This window comes from Cucumis melo, chromosome 1, assembly GCF_025177605.1.
Source record: "Cucumis melo cultivar AY chromosome 1, USDA_Cmelo_AY_1.0, whole genome shotgun sequence".
NCBI lineage: Eukaryota > Viridiplantae > Streptophyta > Magnoliopsida > Cucurbitales > Cucurbitaceae > Cucumis > Cucumis melo.
In genome coordinates this window covers 32,722,084-32,747,205 of record NC_066857.1, presented here as the reverse complement: position 1 = coordinate 32,747,205, position 25,122 = coordinate 32,722,084, and the positions used below count along the sequence as shown (strand labels likewise).

General features: G+C 35.7%; 1 protein-coding gene across 3 annotated transcripts; it reads right to left on the bottom strand.

Annotated features, from left to right (window-relative positions):
* On the bottom strand, positions 1 to 21,751 carry LOC103492829 (uncharacterized). Of its 3 annotated transcripts, none has more exons than XM_008453374.2 (27): positions 21,432 to 21,749; positions 21,022 to 21,250; positions 20,755 to 20,891; positions 15,196 to 15,312; positions 14,883 to 15,029; positions 14,009 to 14,682; positions 13,450 to 13,571; positions 13,259 to 13,350; positions 12,717 to 12,951; positions 12,540 to 12,609; positions 12,198 to 12,295; positions 11,965 to 12,038; positions 11,641 to 11,814; positions 11,444 to 11,515; positions 11,205 to 11,306; positions 11,013 to 11,102; positions 6,593 to 6,668; positions 6,406 to 6,502; positions 6,238 to 6,307; positions 5,966 to 6,145; positions 4,842 to 4,964; positions 4,443 to 4,526; positions 4,127 to 4,311; positions 3,909 to 4,047; positions 3,755 to 3,814; positions 1,109 to 1,213; positions 1 to 515 (listed from the first exon to the last, which is right to left on the bottom strand). In XM_008453374.2, exons 1-27 carry the CDS (start codon positions 21,528 to 21,530, stop codon positions 402 to 404), a joined length of 3,765 nt encoding a protein of 1,254 aa, XP_008451596.1. In that variant the 5' UTR covers positions 21,531 to 21,749; the 3' UTR covers positions 1 to 401. The 3 variants fall into 3 exon arrangements, with proteins under 3 accessions (XP_008451596.1, XP_008451595.1, XP_008451597.1); XM_008453373.2 differs by having other exon boundaries at positions 12,147 to 12,295; positions 21,432 to 21,748; XM_008453375.3 differs by lacking the exons at positions 1 to 515; positions 1,109 to 1,213; positions 3,755 to 3,814; positions 3,909 to 4,047 and having other exon boundaries at positions 4,168 to 4,311; positions 4,406 to 4,526; positions 12,147 to 12,295; positions 21,432 to 21,751.
* Between the last annotated feature and the right edge of the window lie 3,371 nt (positions 21,752 to 25,122).

Genomic DNA, 25,122 nt, shown 5'->3' with positions numbered 1-25,122 from the left:
TTACAAAAATGGGACTTATTGATTTCATTAATTAGTACAACATACATAATTATATATATGTATACATACTGAATTTTACCAGGTTAACCAGAAGAGCTACAGAAAAAGATGGAAAAAGGTTCTGGTCAAATTACCTAAGGAAATCATAAAATTCCTACAAAAGCATAGAGAATTAAATAAATGAGGGTAAGAAAAAACTATATATGATACAACAAAGGGAATGGAGGATGGGGTAATGTGGGGATGGGGAGGAGGGCCAGGGGTCAGAGGATGGATTTCCACACATTGATATCCCCGATCTTCTACTCTTTTCGAGTGGTGGGGACGAATTTGGAAATCAAAGAAATGAAAAAAGAGAAGGGCAAGAAACTCTATACAAAGATACAATCATACAATCACCTCTACATGAAGTAGCTCAAAGACATCTTCTTCCTCGACCCACCTTCTCCGTAGAGTTCGTTCCATTGTAAAAGCTCGTTCATGTTTGTCGACTCCGATGAGACACTCGCACACACCTAGTGATAAAGTGAGTAATGAAGGTCATGTAACAAATAACACTAATAAATATTGAAGAATAAAAAATAATAAAAAACAAAACAGAACAAACAAGAAAACATCACAAGTCATTCGATCATGGTATATATAGTTCTTTGGAAACCTATGATGCTATCCAAAGGCCCCCTATTGTGGAAGAGAAATTTAAGGGAAAGAATTTGTGGCAATTAAGGGTGTTTAAGAAGTTGAATCGAGTAAGAGGGCATAGAAATTCGACTATTCAAATTGAAAATTTGTTGAACTCTAACTAGATGGCGGACCCATCCCAACCTAACATCATTAGGAAACATTCGTGTTGGGTTAGCTCAGGTTGGAACATTCACATTCTACCACAACATGAATAAAGGCTGGAAAAGAAACTTGCAAATGATACATGTAATCTCACTGTAACAAATATAACTAAAAAAAGATTTCAGAAAATAAAGGCAACAACTTTGTAGTCGTCCAAATTTAAAAACTCTGCAGGCCCAGATAAAGGAACCCCTTATTTGTATCACCAATAGCAATCACATCCCAAAAAATAAATAAATAATTCAGAGCCACGAAACCTAACCTGTTCATGTGCAAATCTAAAGTCGTCCATTTTTAAAGAACGAACATCGGTGCTGCTATATAGTGCCGGTAATGGTTTGTTGTCAGTCAAAGCAGAGACTCTTTCCTGTAATTTATGAACAGAACTCATTTATACATCCATAAAAATATAATGTCCTACATTCTTCTATCATAAAACAAAAAAGGATGCCAAAAGTGCTTGTTGATCGACATAAAAGAATGGCTATAATTATTTAAATGTAAGAAGCAAAAAATGTTAAAAGGACCTTCAGTTCCCATTTACTTCTTCAAATAAGCTTTCTTTTTCTATCATAAGGAAACCATAGAAGCTTGTATGGGAATTACTCCACGAAATTCTATACAAGACTCGGACACATCGCCGAAGACCCATCTGGAAAAGATGAGACCAGCAATTGCGTGCATAAAAGCATTTACTAACAGGACAAACCCAGCCAAAAAGAGGTTTGACTGTAAAAGGCCGTTTTTGGGAACAAGAAGAACCATCTCGATCCTTCCAGTCTTCAGTGCCTTCCTAAACCTAAACCAAAAATGACCACTCATCAATGACAATAACTAGCCATTTAGAGGATACATGCGGCCATCAATACTACCTAGATTAGCCTTCCTGGGAAAGCTATGATTATATTAAGAAAACTACCACATGCCTGTTTCTATTTCCCTAAAACAACAACAATAATCTAGCAGAGTCGCCCTGAATGAAATCTTTGTTCATTGGGAAAAAATGATCCTAATCTGTAGACTAGTCTACGGACCCCACCATTCATTGATCGTGTGCAACAGTAGCAAATTGCTTGAACTAGTGAGTAATGATTTGGCATAATGCACCAGTATGGAGTAGCAAAAGGGCCAGAAATTGTAGAAGGCAATATGTCCTTTATTACCTTGAATTGTAGATATTTTAGATATGCTACTGTCAAGGCATATAGGTCAGAATAGCTAAACTCACTGTTTTGACCTGTTCTTTTTGGGGAGTTCAGAAATAATAAATTTACTTCAAAAGACTAGAATGAGACCTAATAAAATCCCAAGTATCCTAGCAGACCTCCCCACCACACGAAAAACACTACCATTCCTCTCAAACCAAATGCCCACATCACAACGAAAAAAACAAGACTGCCAAAAAGCCCTCCCTTTATCGTGGAAGGGAGGATTCAAGAGCACCTCCTCAAACATCTAACCCACCCCCCCAGATTAGAGCCAACGCAGCCCTAAAATTCATAAAGAACCAATTCCCAAAAGAAGCAGATGAAACGTAGGGATAACTCAACTCCATGTTTTTGTACTTCCTCTCTGGGTATGAAAGTTTTATTCCTTGGTAAAGAAAGAAGGAACAATTTTTTTGATGAATGAATTTTAAATTCCCACCTGCTTTGGATATATATTAGAAGTTTATAGGGAACTTCAGGGTCAAGGTTTCTAACTAAGCTCTACATGGTGCTCAAAATGACTCTTCCAACCAACTCTTGTGCTTTTCACTAATGGGGCATCAGTAGTTAAGGGCTTATTGCCTCTTCCTAACTTCCTCCAGCTTCCAGCCAGTTAATCTTGCATCTCTATTCCATCCACTTCTGCACTTGTTTCAGCTGAAGCCTTAACTACATCCTTCTAGACGCTCATTAGAGATAAGACAAAATTTCCTGGCTATATTATCAATTCCTTTCTTTCACTTTATTGACAGGGTTTATTCGGATCTACCCCAAAGATCTCTCTGCACTATATAACACTGCTGATCGTCACTTGTATGCCTTATATATCTCTTTCTCCTTCTTGGCATATTAGGTGTTGTGCTAATGCTGAATCCCCTGCTCATCCTTTTACTCATTGTCCTTTTGCTCGACAATTTTGGGATCTTTTTTTTAGAGGCTTTAGGTTGGTCTACTGTTTTGTCCAATGATATTTCGGACATCCTCAGCTCTCTTATGGTGGGCCACCCCTTTAATGGTTGTTAGAAGGTTATTTGGCTGGCTGTTCTTTGGGCTTTCTCTTGGACTTTATGGGGCTAGCGTAATAGGCGTCTATTTCAAACTCTTTTTCATCTTTTAAGTTCTTTTTTCTTTTACATTGTTTTGTCCATGGCTTTTTATTGGTGCAAAAATTGAGCACCCTTTTAAGAACTTTAGCTTATCGGTCTCAATTGCCAATAATACTCTTTTTGTAATCACTTTTAGGTCCGTGGGGTTTTCCCCTTATTTCATTTTACCAATGAAGTGCTTGTTTCTTATAAAAAAATAAAAATAAAAAAGATCTCACTGCACTATAGCTTCAGTGCTGCCTTGCTAAATTTGAATTTTCTGATTAAAAAAAAGTAAAAAAACAGGGCAACCTTGAACTAACAAATCTAATGACAACCTAGGACCTTCTAGGGAAGGACCAAGAGAAATGAAATCATCATTCCACAATAGAAATTTGTTCCACAACTGAACATGACCATTTAATCTTCAAACATCATAGTAAAAACTCGACTGAAAATATCCAAATTAGTATTTAAAATACATGTACGCAAAAAATACTATCACACTTCAACTACGATGACAATATTCAAAACTAGAAGGTGGTTAAATAATGGCAGAACCAAAGTAAGAAACAATCAACAATTGTATCTAGGATAACAGAATGATAGACTAACCTTTTTCTCCTTATCCAAAATTTCTCTGATGGGGCAGTGTGCTGCGGTTACACACAGATTCTGCAATCAAACATGGTAAGATGAGAATTCATTGCAACCTTTTATACAACTAGGAGGTGGAGGAAACTTGAAAGCTTTGGACAAGAAAGATAACCTTCAAATCACTTCCAGAATACCCATCGGTCATATTTGCAATTGCCTCTAAATCAATGTCAGCGGCCAATTCTTCTTTGGCCAGTATAACTCTCAAAATCTTTTCTCTATTAGGGGCATCTGGCAAGTTAACCATCAATCTACAAAGAACAGTCACGCACTTAAGATCAGCAAGAGATTGATGCTTTAAGTAAATATAACAGCATTACACAGATGTACCTCCGAGGAAGTCTCCTAATCACAGCCTCATCAAGATCAAACGGCCTATTGGTGGCAGCAAGTACCAGTACACGTTCTTTATCCTTTGTTCGCAACCCATCCCAATTCACCATAAATTCATTTTTCATTTTGCGCATAGCCTCATGTTCTCCTGGATTTTCACGTCTTCCTAGCATGCTATCAACCTACAGCAGCAGTAATATACTCATGTTTGGAGAGAACTATAACAACAGCAGAAAAATGCAACGATAATAACAAAGAAATCCCAATGAAATATACATGTTGGTGTAATGTAACCATAATTTCCTTAACCGACCTCGTCAACGAACACAACACTTGGAGCAATTTTACTTGCAAGAGAAAACACTGCCTTTACGTATTTTTCACCCTCACCAAACCACTGCGAAACAAACACAGACACTAGAAATATTAACAGATGATATTGCCAGGTTGATGTGCAATAAAAAGAATTTTAATGATAGATTTTTTCTTAAAATGAAATGAGAAACATCAGTCATTCCAATCCTTAGGTTTCCCCCTTTTTCTGCACCAGGGAATTCATATTATTTCGTTCATTTTATTTATAAACATACATAACGGGTGGGTGGGGTGGGTGGGGCAGTGGGTTTGCCTTTGCCTCTTTGACACTTTTAAGGGTACATTATAGCAAATGAAGGACCTTTTTCCCCTGTCAAAAGAAATAGCATATTGGTACCTTAGAAGTAATGCTCGACATGGAAATGTTGATAAAGTTTGCACCAGCCTCAGTTGCAACAGCTTTAGCAAGCATTGTTTTTCCAGTACCAGGTGGACCAAAAAGCAAAATTCCTTTGCATGGCTGTCAGAGTAATATTTATATAGATGAAATACTAGTATTGGAGTTTCATAACTGCTGATAATCTGAGTGGCCCTAATTCAAGTTTTTCTTTATGTTAAATTAAAAAGAAGATTTGATGGCATGCTAAACGAACATTGGCAATCCCCATTTCTTTTTAATCCCATATTACATGTAGTTAATCGAAAAGAAAAAAAAAAGTGAGACGCATTTTTTATAGGAAAAATAGAAGCATTTTTCAAACATACATTCTCAATTGCGGAGGACATGATGTAAAAACTTCCTGTGTCATCTTTATGAATAGCGGAACATACAAATGTTCTAAACCAACCAACATACATACATAATAAACCCTAACCTACAATTTGACATAAGATGCCATTAAAAACCGAAACCCGTTAATGTCATGCTTATTTTTTTGCACATTGCACTCATACATTCCACAAATGTGAAAGTATGTTGTAAGTTTGTTGATCTTATGAGAAAATATTATTTTGTATACCACAAGTACAACGGTTACGTGCATAAAATCATAAAATATATGCGAAGTAGTTAATATCTCAATTAAGTGTTGAAAATTTGGGAAAATATAGGTGCAGTCAAATGGTTAAAAGAAAGAAAGTTAAAGCAAACAAAAACAGGCAGCAAATAAGCATACTTCTATAGGTTACAAAAACCTACACCGAAGACACCAATTTAGTAACTCCACTCTGCACCCCAAACACAAGACATTAAACCAACTCAACCCGAACACATGTCAACTCTGCGCATCAAACACGCTCTAATTGGTTTTGATGGTTTAGAAGATTTTTCTAAGTACATCTTTAAGCTTATAAGAAATAAAGGTTAAAAGTAATAAAATTTCATAATGGATATGGAAGGTTTCAAAATGGGTAAATAAAGTCTCAATCTTTATATATATATATAGCCCAGGCACAAGTATGAGCAGAAAAATCTAGTATACATCTATAGATAAAAAGTAACGACACGTAAGAAGTGCAAACCTTAGTTAGCTGCCCTTTGCAAAACAATTCAGGCCTCTGTAGGGGAAGCATCACCAATTCCTTCAAAGTGTCCTTCACATTTTCTAAAGCACCAATGTCTTCAAATGTAACACCAATATCACCAGGAGGAATAACATCGGCAAGAAGTTTCTTTTCGAACTCATTCTCCGTGACCACATCCTAAAATTATTCAACCACACTACAATTTCAGACCAAAAGACAAAGGAAAGCAAAATTTATTCTTTTGAAGATCCATTTTTCTACAAGATTACCCTGAGTGACTTCTTCAAGCTCTTGTTCTCACTCTGAAGACCATGTAAAATATTCAACCCATACTCAATGCTGCAGTATAAAACACACGAAGCCACAATGAACACATAAACATAATACATAATTTTTCTTAATATGAAATTTGCTGCAGCCAAGGAAAAGTAGACAACCTTTCTGTAGAAATGATGAGTTTAGCATCCTTAACCAACACATCAGAAAAATGCATGAAATGGTGACTCAAAGCCCAGCCTACAACTTTCTCAACGGCTGTTAAGATAAATGCAGGATCAGTTTAAACTTTTAAGTTGCACCCAGTAACCATAGTAAAACAATTACAAAAAAAATCTCAATACGAACTTTCAATTGTTAGTGCTTGATCTTTAATGCAGAGAGCATCGAGGTTAGAGCAATCCAAACCGATTCGATTGAGGACCTGAAAGTACATCAAATACATGAATAAGATAAGGGGAAACAATTAGCATGAAATATCCAATTATATAAGGGAAAGGAAAGAAAAGAATAGTATATCCAGACAATTAATTCTCCTTTTTATAATATCAACTATACTAAACCCACTCTCTACACTTCAAGAGGGCCAACAACATCTAGTTATAAGCATAACGACCTATCTCCAATAGAATCAAGATGGGTTTTTAAGTGATAAATTCATGGGGAGGTTTCTATGACTCCACATCATGAAAAAAAAAATCATCAATTGAAACAAGGCCACCAATATAATAGGGAAGAAGTTGCATGTTGCATTTCACTATTTCCGCATTCATGTCCTTGTGCCTAAAACTATACAGGAGAGGCCACAGAAGGCATACATGCTACAACTAAACGGGTGAGCTAAATCAGCTTAGATTAATACAAGTATCCATAGTTGTTCATTTCCCAATGAAAATGCAGGTTCCTACCCTCAAAAAAAGAGATCAGTCTACCAAACGCACTGTCTAAACTGGAGGCTTCAAAAAACTTGAAAAGGTCTAAGCCCCTAAAGGTAATATCAACTGGACTAGATATAAGTTTCCTCTCACTGCAAACCAAATTGGAATGCATATCCCATCAATCAATCTTCTCCTTTTCACCATCTTGATTCCCTTGTTTTGCCCATTGAACCTTTTCTCCTATGAGAAACTGAGCATTCATTGAAAAAATGAAAGAAGAAACAACTCAAATTGTACTTTATGTCAGTTCAGTGAATATGCATTTCGTAGGTAGTCCGGATTCTATTTTCGAAAACTATTCTCTGATACAAACAGTGAAAACTCTAAAAACAACATTTTTTTATGTTTTCAATGTATTCAGATTTTGAATTTGAAATTTTAAAAGGATGAATTATACTTTAGAAAAGAAAATAAAAACATTATCAAATATAGTATTTCACATTATAAACTCAATTTTTTTGCTAAACAAAAATATGTAATAGATTATGATATTACAATTTATTTTCTTTAATATCCGTGAGAGTCCAAGCCAACCGCGCACCTTGACTAATCTCACGGGACAACCTGTCTGACCCTATAATATTTGGGTGTCAAGGAAACTCGTAGGAAATTAATTCCTAAGTAGATGGTCGCCATGAATTGAACCAATGACCTCTTAGTTAGTTATTGAGACTATGTCTCTCTTTTTACCACTAGGCCAAACTACGATGGTTTATATGATATTACAAAATAATAATAATAATAACAATAATAATAACATTTTTTATGAAATCAACAACTTTCGTTGACATAGAAATGTGAAAGAATACACTGGCATACAAAAAAACCAGCCCACTCACAAAAAGGGGACCAACTAAGTAAAATATTGTCTATAAAATGGTACAAAAGTTCTTGAAAATCAAAGACCAAATCTCACTAAATCCCTCTCTCCCCTAGAACATCCTATCATTCCTCCCTATGTCCCAAATGATCGTGCACACCCCGGCATGCCATTAGAAACCCCTTTCATCTCTAAAAGGCGAATAGAAGAGGAACTCCTAGATTGTTGCTCCGGTGCTACTTAAACCAGAAAACCTGATACCGATCCCTAAAAAATGTTCCCTTCAACCCCTTTGCTTATCATCTGAATTAAAACATCCACCACAAGTAAGAATAGAAACCAGGGCAGTGAATCCCCTTGTATTGAACGCCCACAACAATGCATTCAATCTAGCATATCCAACAACTCAAATACCGATCCCTCAACTTGGAAAAAATCCTGCTATTCCTCCCATTGGACTTAGAATCATTCAAATCCCAATAGTACAATAGTAGAAGTACCATCTACCTTCCACCCACAACCGTATTATTGTAGCACAAGAAACGATGAACAAACAGTGATAAGTATAAAGTGGAGAAAGTGTAGAGATTTTTGTTTGGGGATTTTCTAAAGGGTTAGCTCTGCCTAACTTTTCCCATTCCCCTGTTTGATAGATAAGACCAAGAGTGTTTGATTGAGGTATTCCTTCAATCAAATAAAGGTTAAATTGGTATGATCGAGAGCACTCCGAAGATCATTCCTATCCTATTTGTGTGCCTTCTCATTCTCGACTTGAGTAGCCACCGCTCTCGTGCGATAATTATATACCCATATAAGATAGGATAGAAGGTAGAATCATTTAAGTGGATAGACGGACTCAGAAATCTAGGAATGCATGTGTTAAGCAAATGATTAGAGATCCAACTCATCCTAGAAAGTTTATGTTTTCTCGTCCGGAGGACTTGTTTATCCATTAATTGCATTTTGAGAGTTTAGAGAATCTTTCTATTTCACGATAATAGTCGTTTTTTGACTGCTTTTGAATGATTTCTTGCTGCCAGCTATAGCCAAAAGTGACTAAATGTGCTCTTTCCCTACTAAAAGGAATAAAGTGACCCACTAAGCGGTAAAGTAAAGCTAAGTCACTTCGCGGAGCGCAAAGAAGAGGATAAAGGAGAAGTCAAGGAAAAAGGAGCCAGTGGAGTTATTTCGATTTCTCTCATTTGGGGTTCACACCCAGAAAGAAGAAAGAAATATTATCAATGATTTTCCCTTAGTAAGAGTGGGCTTCACTAAGTGAGGGCTTTCTTCGCTTTTTCTCAAATTATTTGACCCAGCCAGTTCGGAGGTCAAAATGTAATATGGATTTCTAAGTCCTTCGGACCACTAAAAGTCGAGGGAGATTGCATATTGAGGTAATGAGGTCCATATGTGATGTCAATTCAACCATTGATTCACTACATGGTCCTAGAGAAGCTCTACAAGAAGCAAGGCAAAAAAGTTCAAGAGGCTTTTGCACATCTTCAAGGCAAGCTAATGCACAAGATTTTCAATTTTCTAGGTCTTATCTACAATTGTCATTTATTAGGTTTCGAATAACTTTTGAGTTCATGGACCTAGACTTCTGAACGTCCATTTGGCCTTTAAAATGGTTGTAATGCTTTTAAAAACTCATATTAATGATATCTGAAGCCTAGTGTTCTTTTTGGTGTTTTCTTTTTCAGACTCTTGTTGTAAATTTGATGATTAAACTGATTCATTGGATTAGTTTTCATCAAGCTAAACCTAGAGTGTTTCTCTTAGGATCTAAGAGTGGCCATCATAGACTCACCTCTAGCTTTTGCATAAGTTCAACAAATTGGGCACTTATCAAGATGGCTAGTGGTTGAGTAAATACAAGGACCTATCTCAAGTCATTGTCTTAGGAATGGTTTGAAGAGTGAAAAATCCTAGATTGGATTTTGTAAGGTTTTCCTCCATTGTCTTAAGTTATAAAATGCTCCATTGGTGAGGGGACAAACAAGTAATTGTAAGAGCCCTGGGACGGGGAGGAAAACCTTTTTGAGGTGCCCTTTTGTGTCATTTGTTTAAGATGAGGTTGCATTATGAAGCCTCAAAAGAATTCATCCTCGATGTAGGGTTTTCACCATGCGCTTTCAATGGGAAGACAATCGAAGTGTTAGCACCTTTATCTCCCTTTCGTGAGACTCAGAAGATATTCAGTTCATCAATCCTTCTAGGAGCTTTTCTTGTAGTTCTTTAGTGCACCTCGGCACCTCCTTTTCAACTCCCTCACTCAACCTGGTTTTCCCCGGATCCTCCTCTCTTTGGGATCTCTCCCAAAGAGGGAAGGTCAACACTTTTGGAAAACATTTTGAGGTACTCCTCTTTCATTTTAAGGCCTTAGTGATGTCTTCTATGCCCGAGAGCACTATGCCAGAGATCATTGAAAGATTTAGAATGTGAATGGAGCTTCCAGTTAACTCATTTGAGAAGGTACTGAGACACCTCCTTTATGGGATAAGAGCAAAATATTGTGCAAGCTTGCTGTTTGGTTGTTGTCTAGAATGTAGTAGAATCTCTAAAGGGGTTGAGAAGTCTTGGCTTATGGTGGGATAGTCTTAATTTTAACTCCAATCGAGTTGCAATAACAATTTGGTTAGTTCCATGACTCCCATTAGATGGTTGATATTACATTACCCTTGTAATCTTTCATATTTCTCAATCAAAGTGGGGATTTCGCATTAACAAATAAATAAATAAATGATACAATAAGTTCAAAGAGCATTAGTGATTCATCAAAAGTAGATTAACCACCATATAATCAAGGCAATTTGTGAACACGAATAACTAAAGTAAAAGGGGTAGGGGGATAGTGCATACTGCATACCTAGAATGAAAAGGAAAAGTATATAATATGAAATCATGGGCGTTTTTTATGGTGAACCCTATGGCTACGGAAACAAAAGGGTATTTTTACATATAGAAGAAAAAAAAACATTTAGAAACAAGATGGTCGTCAAGCACTCACCAAGCGAATGCTGACAATATTTGCTTGTGTTTTCAGAGTTTCAGTATCACGTTCCAATTGTTGCTTCCACACTGAAAGTAAGGCCTCGTCCTAACAAACATTCACCAAAAAATAAAAATACAAAACAATCATGTTCTGAATTTGATAGATAGAATCAGCAAGACCACAGAACGAGCAATAGGATCACGGTACCTGAGGAGGTAATATTGTCACTTTGTTAGGAAAGAGCCGACTAAGTTGCTTTGTCGCTTTTGGTGTTTCTTTGTTCCTATCATGCAATCTGCCAAAATTATCCTGAATACAGAAACGTGATACTTACAGATGAATTCCAATATTTAAATTGAAAATAAATAAAAATAAAAGAAAAAAAAGAGAGGAGGTTGTCAAACCAAATGCCACAAGGAAACAAAGAAGAAGATGAAATAACATACCGGGAAAGCAAGATCAAGCAACGCTGTTTGGTTGCTTCCAAACTTGGTAAATAGAAGACCACCAGGATGGGACTGAAAAAAATACAGTTAGGTAGGGAAAAAAAATTAAAACTAGCCAAACATATATATATTAATTTCATAAAATTAGCCAAACATATTCTTAAAGAAATGGGGGGGCAGGAAAATGCTCTGCTCACCTTTTCTTTCCGATTATCCATATGGGTGTGGGAGCCAATAACAACAACATTTCCTGGCAAATTTTCAAGCCTCCCCTTCAGAATAGAGTAAGCATCTGAGTGTCCAACCATTGCTTTTTCTATGTCTTTGACAAACAATATTAGTGGGCTGCTTTTACTCTCATTTGAGACAACCTACAAGACCAATATTGTAGTGAGTTGCTCATGTGAATGCCAATAGAGAGTGAGGGAAGAGAAAAAACAGAAAAAAAAAATAAAAAAACAAAAACACACGCACACGCACACGCACACGCATAGCTCCAAGCAGTTTAGGGCAATGAGTACCTCAAAAACTTCATCAATTGCAAGCTTATCAGTATCATCGCCTCCAGGACCATCCAAGCGAAGTAGATGATTAGCTGGGATGCCGATTTAGAACAATCATATCAAACGCAGAGTTCTTGGCATAATATAATAAAATATTAGAAATGGAACCCAAAAAGGGGAAACAAGTAGGGAAGAATAACCAGAACAAAAGAAGCCATGATCTTCTTCGCAAAGGCCACCTAGATCGTTACCGTCTGGGATTGATTTGTCGAATCTCACCCCTATTTTTGAGGATCCATTCTCTTCAAAAGCAAGGACAACTTTTCCCCGACAACCATAAGAGGGTCCCCTGCTTGAAAGAGAAATGAAAAGGGAAACTAAAAACTAATAGAATAAAAAGACAAAAAAAAAAAAAAAAGCTTCACACAAATACAAATAGATTTTAAACAGAATAAAGGTCTATATAAAACACAAAATACAAGTAAGATATGTGAAGAAACAACGTAACTAGTGGACAAAGTGCAGATCAATTATCCAAAGCTTCCAGAACACATTAGACACCAAAATACAGTGCCAGGAAGTGGAGGGATTACCTGAGAGGGCAAGTTTGAAGCGGAGGTGAAAGCGTAGAAGATAAGGTACCCACAAATTTAACTTTGTCACCTACACATTAATGAAATTTTAATAAGATCATGTGTATGACAGGTGGGAGACTGGGGATGACAGTTGCAGCACCAACAAAAGTTGCATAGAAACTAAAATGAATATACCCGTCTTAAAAGCAGTGGTCTTTGATGAAGCCGTGGATGCTTCCTGTTTTGGCAAAGCCTGCGAGCTTAAAGTAGATCCACCTGCTATATCAGCCTCAACACTGGAAGTTGGTTTCTTGTTCTGCGAAACAGCAGCAGCAGCAGCAGCAGCCTGCACAGCTCTTTTAGCAAAAAATGATGTCCTGTCAGGCCTTGAACTATCTTTTACAATATCAACGTCCTTGGGTGTCGGTCCCTGAATTCATTGTTGACACAACCTTATTAGGCATGTTCGCAAGTGTTGCAAAAAAACATGAGGTGAAACAACCAAGCCTGGAATTTACATGTCAAAGTACTTAAAAGCTAGAGAATCATTATTTGCCTTTTCCCTTCACTTCTCATGGTATTGTACTGTACTTAACACTGATCTACAAGGTTACACAATTTAATCTCACCTTTTTCACTCCAGAAGAGGCTTTACAACTAGACAGAGATTCATAAGAGAATGGATGGATGAAATTTCAAGAAAGTAAATGATAGAAGATAAAAAATTTGCATCTTACACCAGGCAAAAGAAGAGAATCCACAATTAGTAATCTGGCGCCAAAATGCCGAGCAAGTGCCTTTGTCAAAGTTTCCTGGTATATTTCTGAACCTGTAAGCACTCAAGTAACAGACAATCCAGGTCAAGGAAACAAATCAGATGGAAAGAAAACAAAACTACAGTTAAAGGAGAAAAGGGGACAGTTCCAACCTGCAGGTCCTGACAACAGTATGCGTGGGCTCAGAATAGGAAGGTCTGAAGCATGCTTTACAAATTTATTACACTTCAAGTGAACGAACATGGATGCAATCAGAACGTTTTTGGTGGTATCACTGAAAGAAGATGTAGATCGCATAAAGATTTAGAACACATATCAATTAGTCTAGATTTCAACACAGTTTATTAGAGTTCTGGATTATTCTTTTTTCAATATGCTAAATGTGTTTTTGACTACATCAAAGAAATGTAAGCTTTTCATCATGTTGAGCTACAAATAAAATTTTAGAAAAGAGAACACTTAAATGGTGCCAAAATCACTTAATTCCTGTTATTTTTAAAGATAGTCATAGGGGAGGATTCCATTTTTAAACATTACTCAAAAGCATTCCTAAACATACTAAATAATAATAGTCAAAAGTTGACGAGAACCCAAAATGTCAATATCAAGGTGCCACCTACGTTTGTCATATAACATGAACAATAGCTAGGTGAATAATGGGAAAAATGATAAGGATATACTTAAAATAGCCAATTGAAATCATACTTTCACCTTAAATAATATGGGAAACTCTCTAAAGAAACATCAATGTTGTCAGGTTTAAGAATGCCTTGTTGTAATCTTTCTCTAAATGCTTGACGTCGAGTTGACATCAGCATAGCAGGGGGGCTAAAATCCTTAAAGAGATTCCCCATGTCCCTTTGTTCATCAAGGATCTTCGAAATGCTACCACCATTTATATTAAAGTCGGGAGATGCTGAACTAGCTAGAATTTGTAAAAGTGGCCGTAATTCAGAATGCTTTGCGGGAGCCTCCCCAACTTCTCCATCAATAGAAGCATCTAGAGCAAGACTATCAAGACTGGGTCTTTCAGTCCCAGAATCAGGAATTGGATCAATATTTTTGTCCATAGATGCATCACCGTGTCTATCAGTATTATTATTGCTACCATCTTTCAAATTACTGTCTGGACTCTGTTCACCTGACACTCCACAACCAGAGGGCAACTCCACATCTTCATTGGTTTTAGCTGGTGGGGAAAGCAAAGGCAAATCTTTCTGAATATTAGAAAAAGATGCCAATATGGATGCACCAGTTACGGCAGAGGCATCCCTAGACCTTCTTTCAAAATGAATCCCCTTAACAGGAGCACAATGGGCTTCTAAAATGTTTACAGAAGACAGGCCAGAAACAGCAAAATCATCGCTAGTGAGTTGTTGAAATATCTGACGGCTAAATTAAGGAATTCATTACAGATAAGCATTGTTGAATTCAAAATAGGTAAACCAATATTAGAAGAAAGAAGAAACAAAAAACCAATGCAAATTTTTTTCCTTCGTAACCTTCCCAGGGGTTGTAAGGACTGATTTAGAATAGCAAGTTACGGCCTTCCCATAAGGTTATATAGCACATTCCAAAAGGATACATAAGCATGCTTTCCAGAAGAAGTGAAGACGACCTCATCGCCTCCATTTAAAATCACACTTGAATTTTTCTGAACAATCTTTCCATTAACAATGACAGCACCTTTGCCTCCCGTGATTTCCAGTAAAGCAACAGAAGAGTTCCCACGCTGTTGCAATATACGTGACAGAAAGTTAAAAAAAATAAGAATAATGATGGAGAAAAAAAACCCCAGAAGAAAGATAAAAGAAACAAAACAAAATCAAGCATAAAATCCAATTTTTAAGCAGCAACATACGCAGTGGTGCAGTGAAAAAAGATATAATTTCTCTAACCTTGATGTGCCTCAGCTTACACAAAGTTGTACTAACTGAAGGATCTTTAAGCCATAAATTACACTGACGACTTTGACCAACAGTGAACAGAGTACCACAAATAAACAAGTGTGGATTCTGCAGAAGCATAACAAATCCAGAGAGTCAGGGGAAATAAATTACTCTCAAAATTTGAAGCTAAAGAAACAAAAGGAGCAACGTAAGCATATCAGAGATGCAGATTATGGTGGGTAGGTAAGCTTAGGAGTTCTTTTTCATTTTTGTAAATTTCAAAAGTTTTGATTACTAAAGCAGAGGTCTCACCTTTATAGTCTGGCTTAAGAAAGAATAATATTACATTTTTTTTCATAGAATCAACAACTTTCATTGAGAAAAAAAATGAAAGAATACAAACACATACCAAAAAAAAAAAACCCACTAAAACATCCCTACTAATGGAAGGGATTCCAATTAAGCAAAATGATGTAATATTATTGCTTTTTTTTTAGCTTAATTACATTAGTTACAACTTACAAATTTGTAACAAAAATCCATATCACAAATCTATATTAAATTAAATATATATACACACACACACACACACACACACAAATTGAATTAAAAAATGAAATTTACCTAAAAAAATGAAATTTAAAAAATTACAAATTTAATCACTCCCAGTCTTTTGTGCCCATCCAGGGAATGCTAGTCCAAGCATAATTTTCTATATCTCCCGAAAATTTGTGGAAATGAAATTAACGTTTGAGATCTAACATGGATTACAGCCAGAGAAGTGTGGAAATAAGTTCTTTGGATTAGATAGTAAGCATAAGGATGAGCATTTACGTGGAAAGGAAAGAGAATATACATAGGAATCAGCAGTAATGGTTAAAACAAGCTCTGGTAGAGCTTCTCCAAAATCCTTTCAACCATAAAACTTTAAGTGGGAATTACAGGAAGAATGCAGGATAGGTCAACCCTTTCAACTCAGATAAGCATTTGCTTCAATGTTTCACAGTGATAAAAAGTAAGATATCTTTGCAAGGTGGAAAAACAGACAAAGAGCGGGAGCTGCTACATTTGAAAAACAGTGTGCCACAGAACATTGCAAACCTACAGTAATTTCTACTTATGATGGGTGGACTAAAATATGAGTTCCTCCTTAAATGTTATGGAGAAAGGAAGTTTTTGAGCAAAAGCTTTCATCTCATGTCCACATATGCCTGATATGTAGAACGTGTATGGGAGGGGAAAAAGTTGACTTTTCAGACATTTACCATATCATCTGCCTTATCATTAAGGGGCAGATCAATAGGGGCAGCACACCCCCACTTTATTTTTCTATATATATATAAGAAACATTTCACTGATAAAATGAAATAAGGGAAAACTCCAAGCACCTAGAGGCGATTACAAAAAGGATGCCAATTGGAAACTAAGACAGAAAGGCTAAAGTTCTTAAAAGGGTGCCAATTTTGCACCAAAAAGAAAGCCCTGGACAACTCAATGTCAAAAAAATGAAGTAAAAGAGGAAATATAATCTTGAAAGAAATGCCCATTACACTCGCCCCACAAAGTCCAACAGAAAGCCTGAAGATAGCAAGCCAAATAATCTTCTTGCAACCAAAGAACGGGTGGCCGACCATAAGTGAGTTAAGTATGTCATAAATATTGTTCGAAAGAGCAGTAGACCATCCAAAAGCCTCCAAAAAGTTTCCCAAAATTGCCCAGCAAAAGGACAATGAATAAAAAGATGAGCAGAGGGCTCAGCATGAGCACGACATATAATATACCAAGATGGAGAAGGGACATGTAAGGCATGTGAAGCTGGAGTGTTAACGGCATTATGGCTAAGCTCCCAAAGAAAATTTTAAATTTTCTTTTGGAAATGATCCAACCAAATAACAAAATAAAAATCCATTTCAAAAGGCTCAAGAGCATATGTCAAGTCATCAATAATAGATTTCATAGTAAAAGTAGATGAGGCGTCAATAGTCCATCACCAAGCATCAAGCACCAACTGAAGTCTGACAGAGGACAAAATTGTAGACAGAGAGGCCCTTTCCTGAATTTTAGATTCAGTAAGATTACGTCGAAAGTGCAAGTCCCAAATCTCATAATCAATAAGCCATGCTTCAGCAACAGATATATCAAGAGTACGAGCGAGACGAAACAAGCAAAGGAAAAATCACAGAGAGCATACCACAATGAAGCCATCAGTCTTTCCAAAAAGAGATAGTGTCGCCGCTACCAAGACGATGTTGAGTCCGAGAAGCAACAAGGTCTGTGGTATGGTAGATGAAGCTCCACAGAGACTTAGAAGATCTTCTAACAGTGGTCGGCCAAACACATAAAGGATAGTAGTACTTAGCCATAATGAGCTTTTGCCACAATCCATGATGTTCACAATGAGCACACACCCCACTTTCAGCACACCTATGCACCCTGTGTATCAACTGGGTGAGTCTAGTCGGTGAAACCAAGGAACCAAGTGAGTAGGTTCAATGTGTGGGGCAAAGGGCTTGTGCTAATCCATTCTCTCGAATCCCTGATCCAACCTATTTTCCACATCTATAGTGAATCACGTACTAAAGAGAGAGCCCGCCTGCATGCCCTACTTGACCAAGACTGGCAATGAAATCCTTCATTTGGGAAGGAAGAAGGGGCCTAACTAAAGTGCAACAGTAGTTGTACACTTGAGTAGGAAAAAGATTGAGCTTGTACGTCCTTTTTCCAAGCATTTTTGGACATATGATTACCACAAAAGATCAAGTTAGTGATGCATGCGCTAGGAAAACCTTCATGCACAGTTCATAAAGAACTTAATGAGAATGAAAGGTTCACATCACATCATTGCATGTGAGGATAGCTTGCACAATTGCAAAAAGGTCCAAAGACCAACTATCACAATATTAATAAAGGCACCTCCATTAGGTAAATATAATTAAGCTCCCTCGAGGTTAAAGGAGGTTCGATCTGTTCCATTACCATATAGCTGATGATGTGTGGCATCTTCACCATCATAAAAATTAAGTACCACAAAGGATTGTTCATAAAAACATTATCAAGATTCTTCAGACAAAACTCAAGAAGCCAATCTTCAATGCTCGAGAGACGAGAAAGCACCCACAGGACATAAAACAAAAGTTGCCATCCCCTTGAGCAAAAGAAGCGTGGATAAATAAACAAGTGATTTAAAGAACTTTGGGTCCATTTGGGGCTGATTTTGGGAGGGTTAAAGTGACTATCAAAGAATCTTAACTATTTGAACCATCAATGAGTCTTGCAATTTTGTCAAGCGGAATCAATACAGCACCTAGACGATGAAAATCTTCAACATATTCAGCCACTTTTCTTTCTCCTTGACGGCATCTTTCATAATGTCGGTAGATCATTTGCTTGTAATTCACAAGTAAGTAATCTTCTTCCATCAATCGTAGCCTTTGATGCCAATCTCTTATTGGAAATTACCCAATTCAATTCTCCTCCTATTACTCTGCCCTTGATCCCACCAAGCGGACACGCCCTTCCACAATTTAAGGCTACAAGCTAGATTTTTTTATGATTGGTGTGTTGGTATACTCAAGGAACATTCGACACTTCTATCCAAATCAAGAAGCATTCCAAGATCAATCTTGATGTTGAAAGAAGTTTATCTTGATAGCAGTCTCTCTTTCCATATGAAGCAACTAGGTTGTCTTTAAAGAAATGTAGAACAACATCATAACGAAGCAACTAGGTTGTCTTTAAAGAAATGTAGAACAACATCATAACGATCGGAATCTTGGTCATGTCTATGGTTGCTTGAAATCTTCAATCTTGACTTATGTTTCTTGCATACTCGAGTGGTCGGCTGAAATCATCTTCTTGATGTATTTGGGCTTGTTGTTTGTTTCCGTTATGCTCATTCATCTTAGTACCGTGGCCCTCTTGGTTCCAAGAATTCGTGGCATTTCTCCTATACCATCTTGCAAGGAGTTCCAAGACTTGTTCAATGGTCATGGGGATTGAACTTCGAAAGTTATTGGCATTGAAGCCCATGTTGGATTGGACATTTCCTTTTGCAACCATTTTGGTGTTTAGTGCTCATACCACTTATAGTGTAAAGCAATGAGTCAAACTTCAATTATTTCATAAAACACCAAAAATACATACGATCAAATCATGTCACAAAATTCCAAAAATACATGGCCTCTAGTATTTATACTAGAGTTATAGTGAATTAAGAATAAAAGACTAGATCACAAACAAGTAAGTTCCTTTTGAAATGAAAGTTCTACTAAAAATTATCATGCCAACCATGCGTGGGCAAAAGCTTAGGATTGCAAGGGAGAAAATGGGAGTCAGAGGGAAGAAAAGCTGTGGAGGGGCCTTCTAACTTGTACAGAATATTTCTCTTGAATAAAAAATTCCCAGCTTTGCAATTTCTTCCACGAATCAAAAAGTCTTTTTGAAATCTTGGACTTCAGAAACCAATATGCATGAGGCATTTTATACTTTTTGATTTCAATTAAGATCCTCCCGTGAATTTTCCAATCGTACATAAGGATTTTGCATTTTTTTTTCTACTGAAATTCCCAATTGCCAACCCCAAGCATAGCTCTTTGACATAAGTTTGCCAACTTGAATTGAAATACAAAAGATTGAGAGGTAGTACAGGGAGATACTTGTAGAACCTAGTTAAGCAAGGTCAAGGTGAGCCTTCTGCTTTCAGAAAGGGGGAAATGTAGGTCCATGTATAGGTCCCAAAAAAACAGAGGTGAAACAAATTTCCACTAAAGGCAACTTGATAAGAGAGTGGCAACATGAGGAGGGAAAGTAAACCTAATTCTAGGATGCCTATGCTAAAGTATCAATTTGTAATGAAATTTTCCCGTTGTACATATAAAAACGTGACAATTAGAACAGGCCTGCAACCCCTTCCTTACGTACCATACAAGTTTACTGTTTACATTCTTTTCAATTGTGTAATCCTGCCCAAAACTAACCAGTTTTCATATCATACTCCAAAGTTCCAAAGAGAAAGCAGCAAACACCACCACACACTACTCTTTATGATCACGGTAGGGTTCTTAACTATTCCTTCCACTCTTGCAGCTTGTTAAAAAAAAGGATTTCATTTCCCATATTAACTTCTGCAAGTATATTGACTTTTAGCCGCACAACTTTATCAGTCAAAACCTTTTACTTGTTCCATCAAAGCATGTAGATATAGGTAATCAAACTGTCCCTGCTCCGTTCATTTCAATCCACTCCTCCATAAAAGGCAAACCAAAGTTGATAGTTCATGTGAACAATCTTGATCGATTAGGAGGAAAGAAATAAAGAGGCATGTAATTAAGAAAGAAACCTGGCTATATATACTAAGCTATAAGTCTAGAAAGGAAGTCAACTAGTAGAAAAGAGGTAACAAAAGAAGCAACTTCTGCTCTGTAGCAATTCACTACTTAGTTGATAAAATAAGACCCCGAGAAAATCAATTGCAGAAATCATAGGAGGACAAAGAGCAAAAATCCTGACATGCTGATGTTTACTTGGAGAATATCCATGCTTGAATCATGAATTTGAGCAAGACTGTACCTGTGAACACTGCGAAAGAAGTTTTCCCCACGCCGGCTTCGAATTTGATTTGGGCATTCTCATCGTGCGCTTCTTTGTTCGATTGAGCATGCTAGCCACAACTGCCTTAGATTTCTCCGCATCGGCTGCAACATCACCTAAATTCGACATGAATTGATGAAATTGATCAAAAACCATTTCAAACCCAACAGCCCCAAAAGATTTAACATCAAACACCCAAGTCCAAGCAATCAAACTACATGCAAATAAAACCAATTGGGAAGGCACCTAAAGGTTGAGGGGGCATGATAGCTTGTCCTTCTGCCTGAAGATCGTGCGAATTCTCAGGAACAGCCTCATCACATACGTTGTTAACCTTCAACGAATCAGTATCAAACGGATCAGCTGATTGTATGACTGGGTCTACAGGTTCAACTCCAGATTCCCCAACTGGGATCAAAGGCTCAACAGGCGGTGCGCTCTGAACATCCTCTGTAGATGAAGATGCCTCAACAACCTACCATTAAAACACCAACAGATCAAAAACCCACAAAACCAAACCCCAGAACTAAATCCCAACCAAAAACCCACCAAGAGAAAATGGAAGAGAACACAAGAAATCAGTGGCATGCAAGGAAAACCCAAGTGGGAGAACAACCCGAAGACCCAAAAAGGGGAGAAAATCCTGAAGAACAAACCTTAGATCTTTTGGGATTAGGAGGACCGGAAGGAGGGGGAGAGGCATGAGGTGAAGAAAGAGAACGTTTAGAGAAAGAGCTACGCCTGGTTTCAACCATGGTAACAAGAACAGAGACGAAAAATCAGATGGGTGTGTGAATTGATCCCTCTTTCTTCCTTTCCTCCTCTTCTCCTTCCTCCTCCGATTGAAGGATGACTTTTTGGGTGTTGATAAAAAGAAGAAAAGAGATTGAAAGGAGAGCCCGAGAAGACAAAGAGATGACCGGGCAGAGGGAAGAGAGGAAGGAAAAAATTGATGCAAGAGATCAGTTAAGTAGGCCTATGGATTCTTACAAGGAAAAATAAAATAAAATACAATAATTGTTTTTAAGAGCATGCAATTTGAAACTAAAATATTAATTAAATAAAACATAATATTTAAATTTTATCGATAGAAAAATATTAATGATAGATTTTTATTATATCAGTAATATGGATAGATCAATATCTATCCTTTATAAATTTAAAATTTTCTAATATTTCTAGGAATTCTATCAATTTTTTATTATTCTCAGAAGGTGTTTTTATTAAAAGGAAAATGGAAAGAAGGGGTTGGGAAGTTGGAGGAGGATTGTTTGGTTGGGCTAAAATTATAATTGTGGTGGTCAAGTTGGATGGATTTATTGGCATAGACTTTGGTTGGTGTATGTTAAATTTAAATGTAGCTAATAAGGGATTTAAATCATTTTGTATTTCAAGTTATAATACTATTGCTTATTATGATTTTTAAAAAGTGTATATCCTTTTTGTTTAATTTTAATCTTTTTTACTTTTAAATGTTTAATTTTAGTTTTCAAATAAAATTTAAATTTAGTCTAATTTATTGTAATATTTCATTACTTTTTTTATTAGTATTTTTACTATAAATTTTTAAAGTATTATCGCATATAATGTTTCTTTGCATGAAAAATATCGTGGTTATTTAATTTATTTAAATAAAAATTAACTAAAAGTTTAAAATTTACAAAAAGTACAATCACTACATTTTACATTTGAAAGTATAAGAACTAAAATTGAATAAATTGTTTACAAATAACAAGATGGCATTATGATTTTACTTTTATGTTTGGAGGTTTTTTTTCTTTCTTTTTTTTCCCCCTTTTTGACCTTTAACGATAATGTGTGACATGAGATTTTAAGCTTCTAAATTCATATATTTGCACTGGATTTACACTTATCAAACTTGGTCTTTCACTAAAAGTATTCTTTATCAATATTTGGGATTTAATATATTTGATTGATTTAAAATAATTATACAATGAAATTATAATCGGTGGACTCTTATGTCTTAACATATGACATTGGACATCCAATCTTAGAAAGAGAACGACATATGCACTAAGCTAAGCTTACATTAGAAAAACATTGAATAGAAAACTCAAAGTGGTTTTTTTTTTTAATCTCAAATGGAATATTACTCCATAAAACACTCATCTTTATTTCATTATATTTCAATAAACTAATATTAAATTTGAGTTTGAAACGACATAAATTGAGCTCATGTACAGATTCAACTCATATATTTTCCAACCACACACTTGGTCATGTTCGCTACTTTAACCTCGAACTAGGTTATGTTGTATATAGTATGTATCAACTTTCCTTTTGTATTATTAAATAACATTTTAACACGTCTAAAAAAGTCGGTTAGAAAAGCTATATGTTAATTTAAATTTCACAACTATTGATATTAAAAGAATTCCTTTATTTGCTTTTTTAAGTCAAAATAACGTGAGAATCATATTCCTGAAAATATGTAGTTTTTAACACTTTGAGATATATCTCCTTTCTATAAAACCGTCATATGAAATTTGGCCGAAAAGGTTGAATCTATATTAGGCATCTTAGTTTGGACAGTGAAAAACCAAGTTAAAACATATCCTCAATTCCATTTATTATTTTTTCATTAATAACACTTGTTTATTTTATTTGCATGCATTTTCTAATATAAATTGAATGGCGAAAAAACATTGTTTTGGTATCTCTTAAATTTAAAACTTCCAACGAGGGGAATTATATCATGTATCTGTAAAATACATGTCTCAAATATTTTTGTCAATTGTCAAGTCATATTTGAATAAAGTCAATATGATCAACATATATAACTTAATCTACATAAAGTACTATCCCTCGATAGGTAAATTATTTTAATATTTTCAATATCGTTGTGCTAAAAGGTAATGGAATTATAATCTAATTCATACATGCTTTAGATCACGTTATTTTGTACACATAATTAATAGGGTTCCTAGTGAGCAATATGTATCAAAAGTATTCATATATTATATTTATGAAGATAATTTAGAATTTTTTTTAATTTGTACGTGTAAAAGAAGCTACGATGTTAGAATATATGGTAACTAGAGATAGTAGAGAGCTTGAAATTTTAAATTTAACAAGATGTCCACATATAGTTTTTTTTTTTTTTTAGAATACGAATGTATTATTTTCTGTACATACCCTTAGTTTGGTTTGACTTCGTTTGGTTTTTCATTATAAAACAAAATGAACCGATACTTTTTTGTTTTCTTCCCATACAGACCAAATTGTTTAATTTTATGCTGGTAAATCAAACTAAAATTGTAGTATCAATTTGGATTGATTAGTTTTTTTCTCTAGTTAAATCGGACTATACAACACCTAACTATCGAAGTTTGTATATTAATTGAGATTTTTCTTTTTTTTCTTTCTTTTTTTTTTCCCTTTCCCTTCTTTCAATATTTTTAACGAAGCAATATGTCGACCGACATGCTCCGATGCCCAACTTTAATATTTCAATTTTTATTTTTAAGATTAAAAGGAAAATATTTTGTCATCAACGATATAGTTTATATTTCGTCAATAGATTTCAAAACAGTACACTTATAATTCATAAGTTTTGAGTTTAATTTATATGTTTGGTTGTTCAAGCAAAATTTATAATAAATGTAATTTGTTGGATTTAAACATTGTATTAAATGTTCGTTTGATTTTTTTTTTGAAAAGTACTTTTCTTGTTAGTGGGTTTGAAGTTCAAAAGAGGAAGAAGAGGAGTCTCATTGATAAGGACATATTAATCTTTGGATCAAATCAAAGACTACATTGTTCATTGAGAACTTTTGTTTTTTATACTGGTGTAGCTTATGCGAGCCCTTGTTCATTGATTTGCTTTTTTTTTCTACGCAAACTCTTAATCAAGTTTGAGTGGAATTCAGAGGTCCGACTATCCACTAGCATATAGTGCGAGGAATAAGCTTGATCCAGGAAAAGCTAGAACCCATATGAGTTCTTTATTATTCTATTATGTTCCGTATAAAGATTTGTTTCTTTCTGTTTTCTATAAGTAGGAGAGTCTGACTTGGAATTCTCTCTGTGGGGGAATTTGCTAGGACATGAGAAAACCGTGGTTCGATCGATCGGATTTAGGGATCATCGCTGATGAAAGTCGTGAAAATACAGTGATTTTTCTTTTCATTCCACGAAAGTACCCCTAAAATAAATGACCTTATTGCATTATCCTTAATTTGTTATTTGATGATTTTCTTCGAAGATCTTTTAGATTTGTTGTTCTTTAGAACTTGAGAATTTTAGAGATTCATTCCAAAATAGGGTAAAGTTTTTATTTACAAAGGTTCCTTATTGGTATTACATGGTTTTTGGGTTTCGAATAAA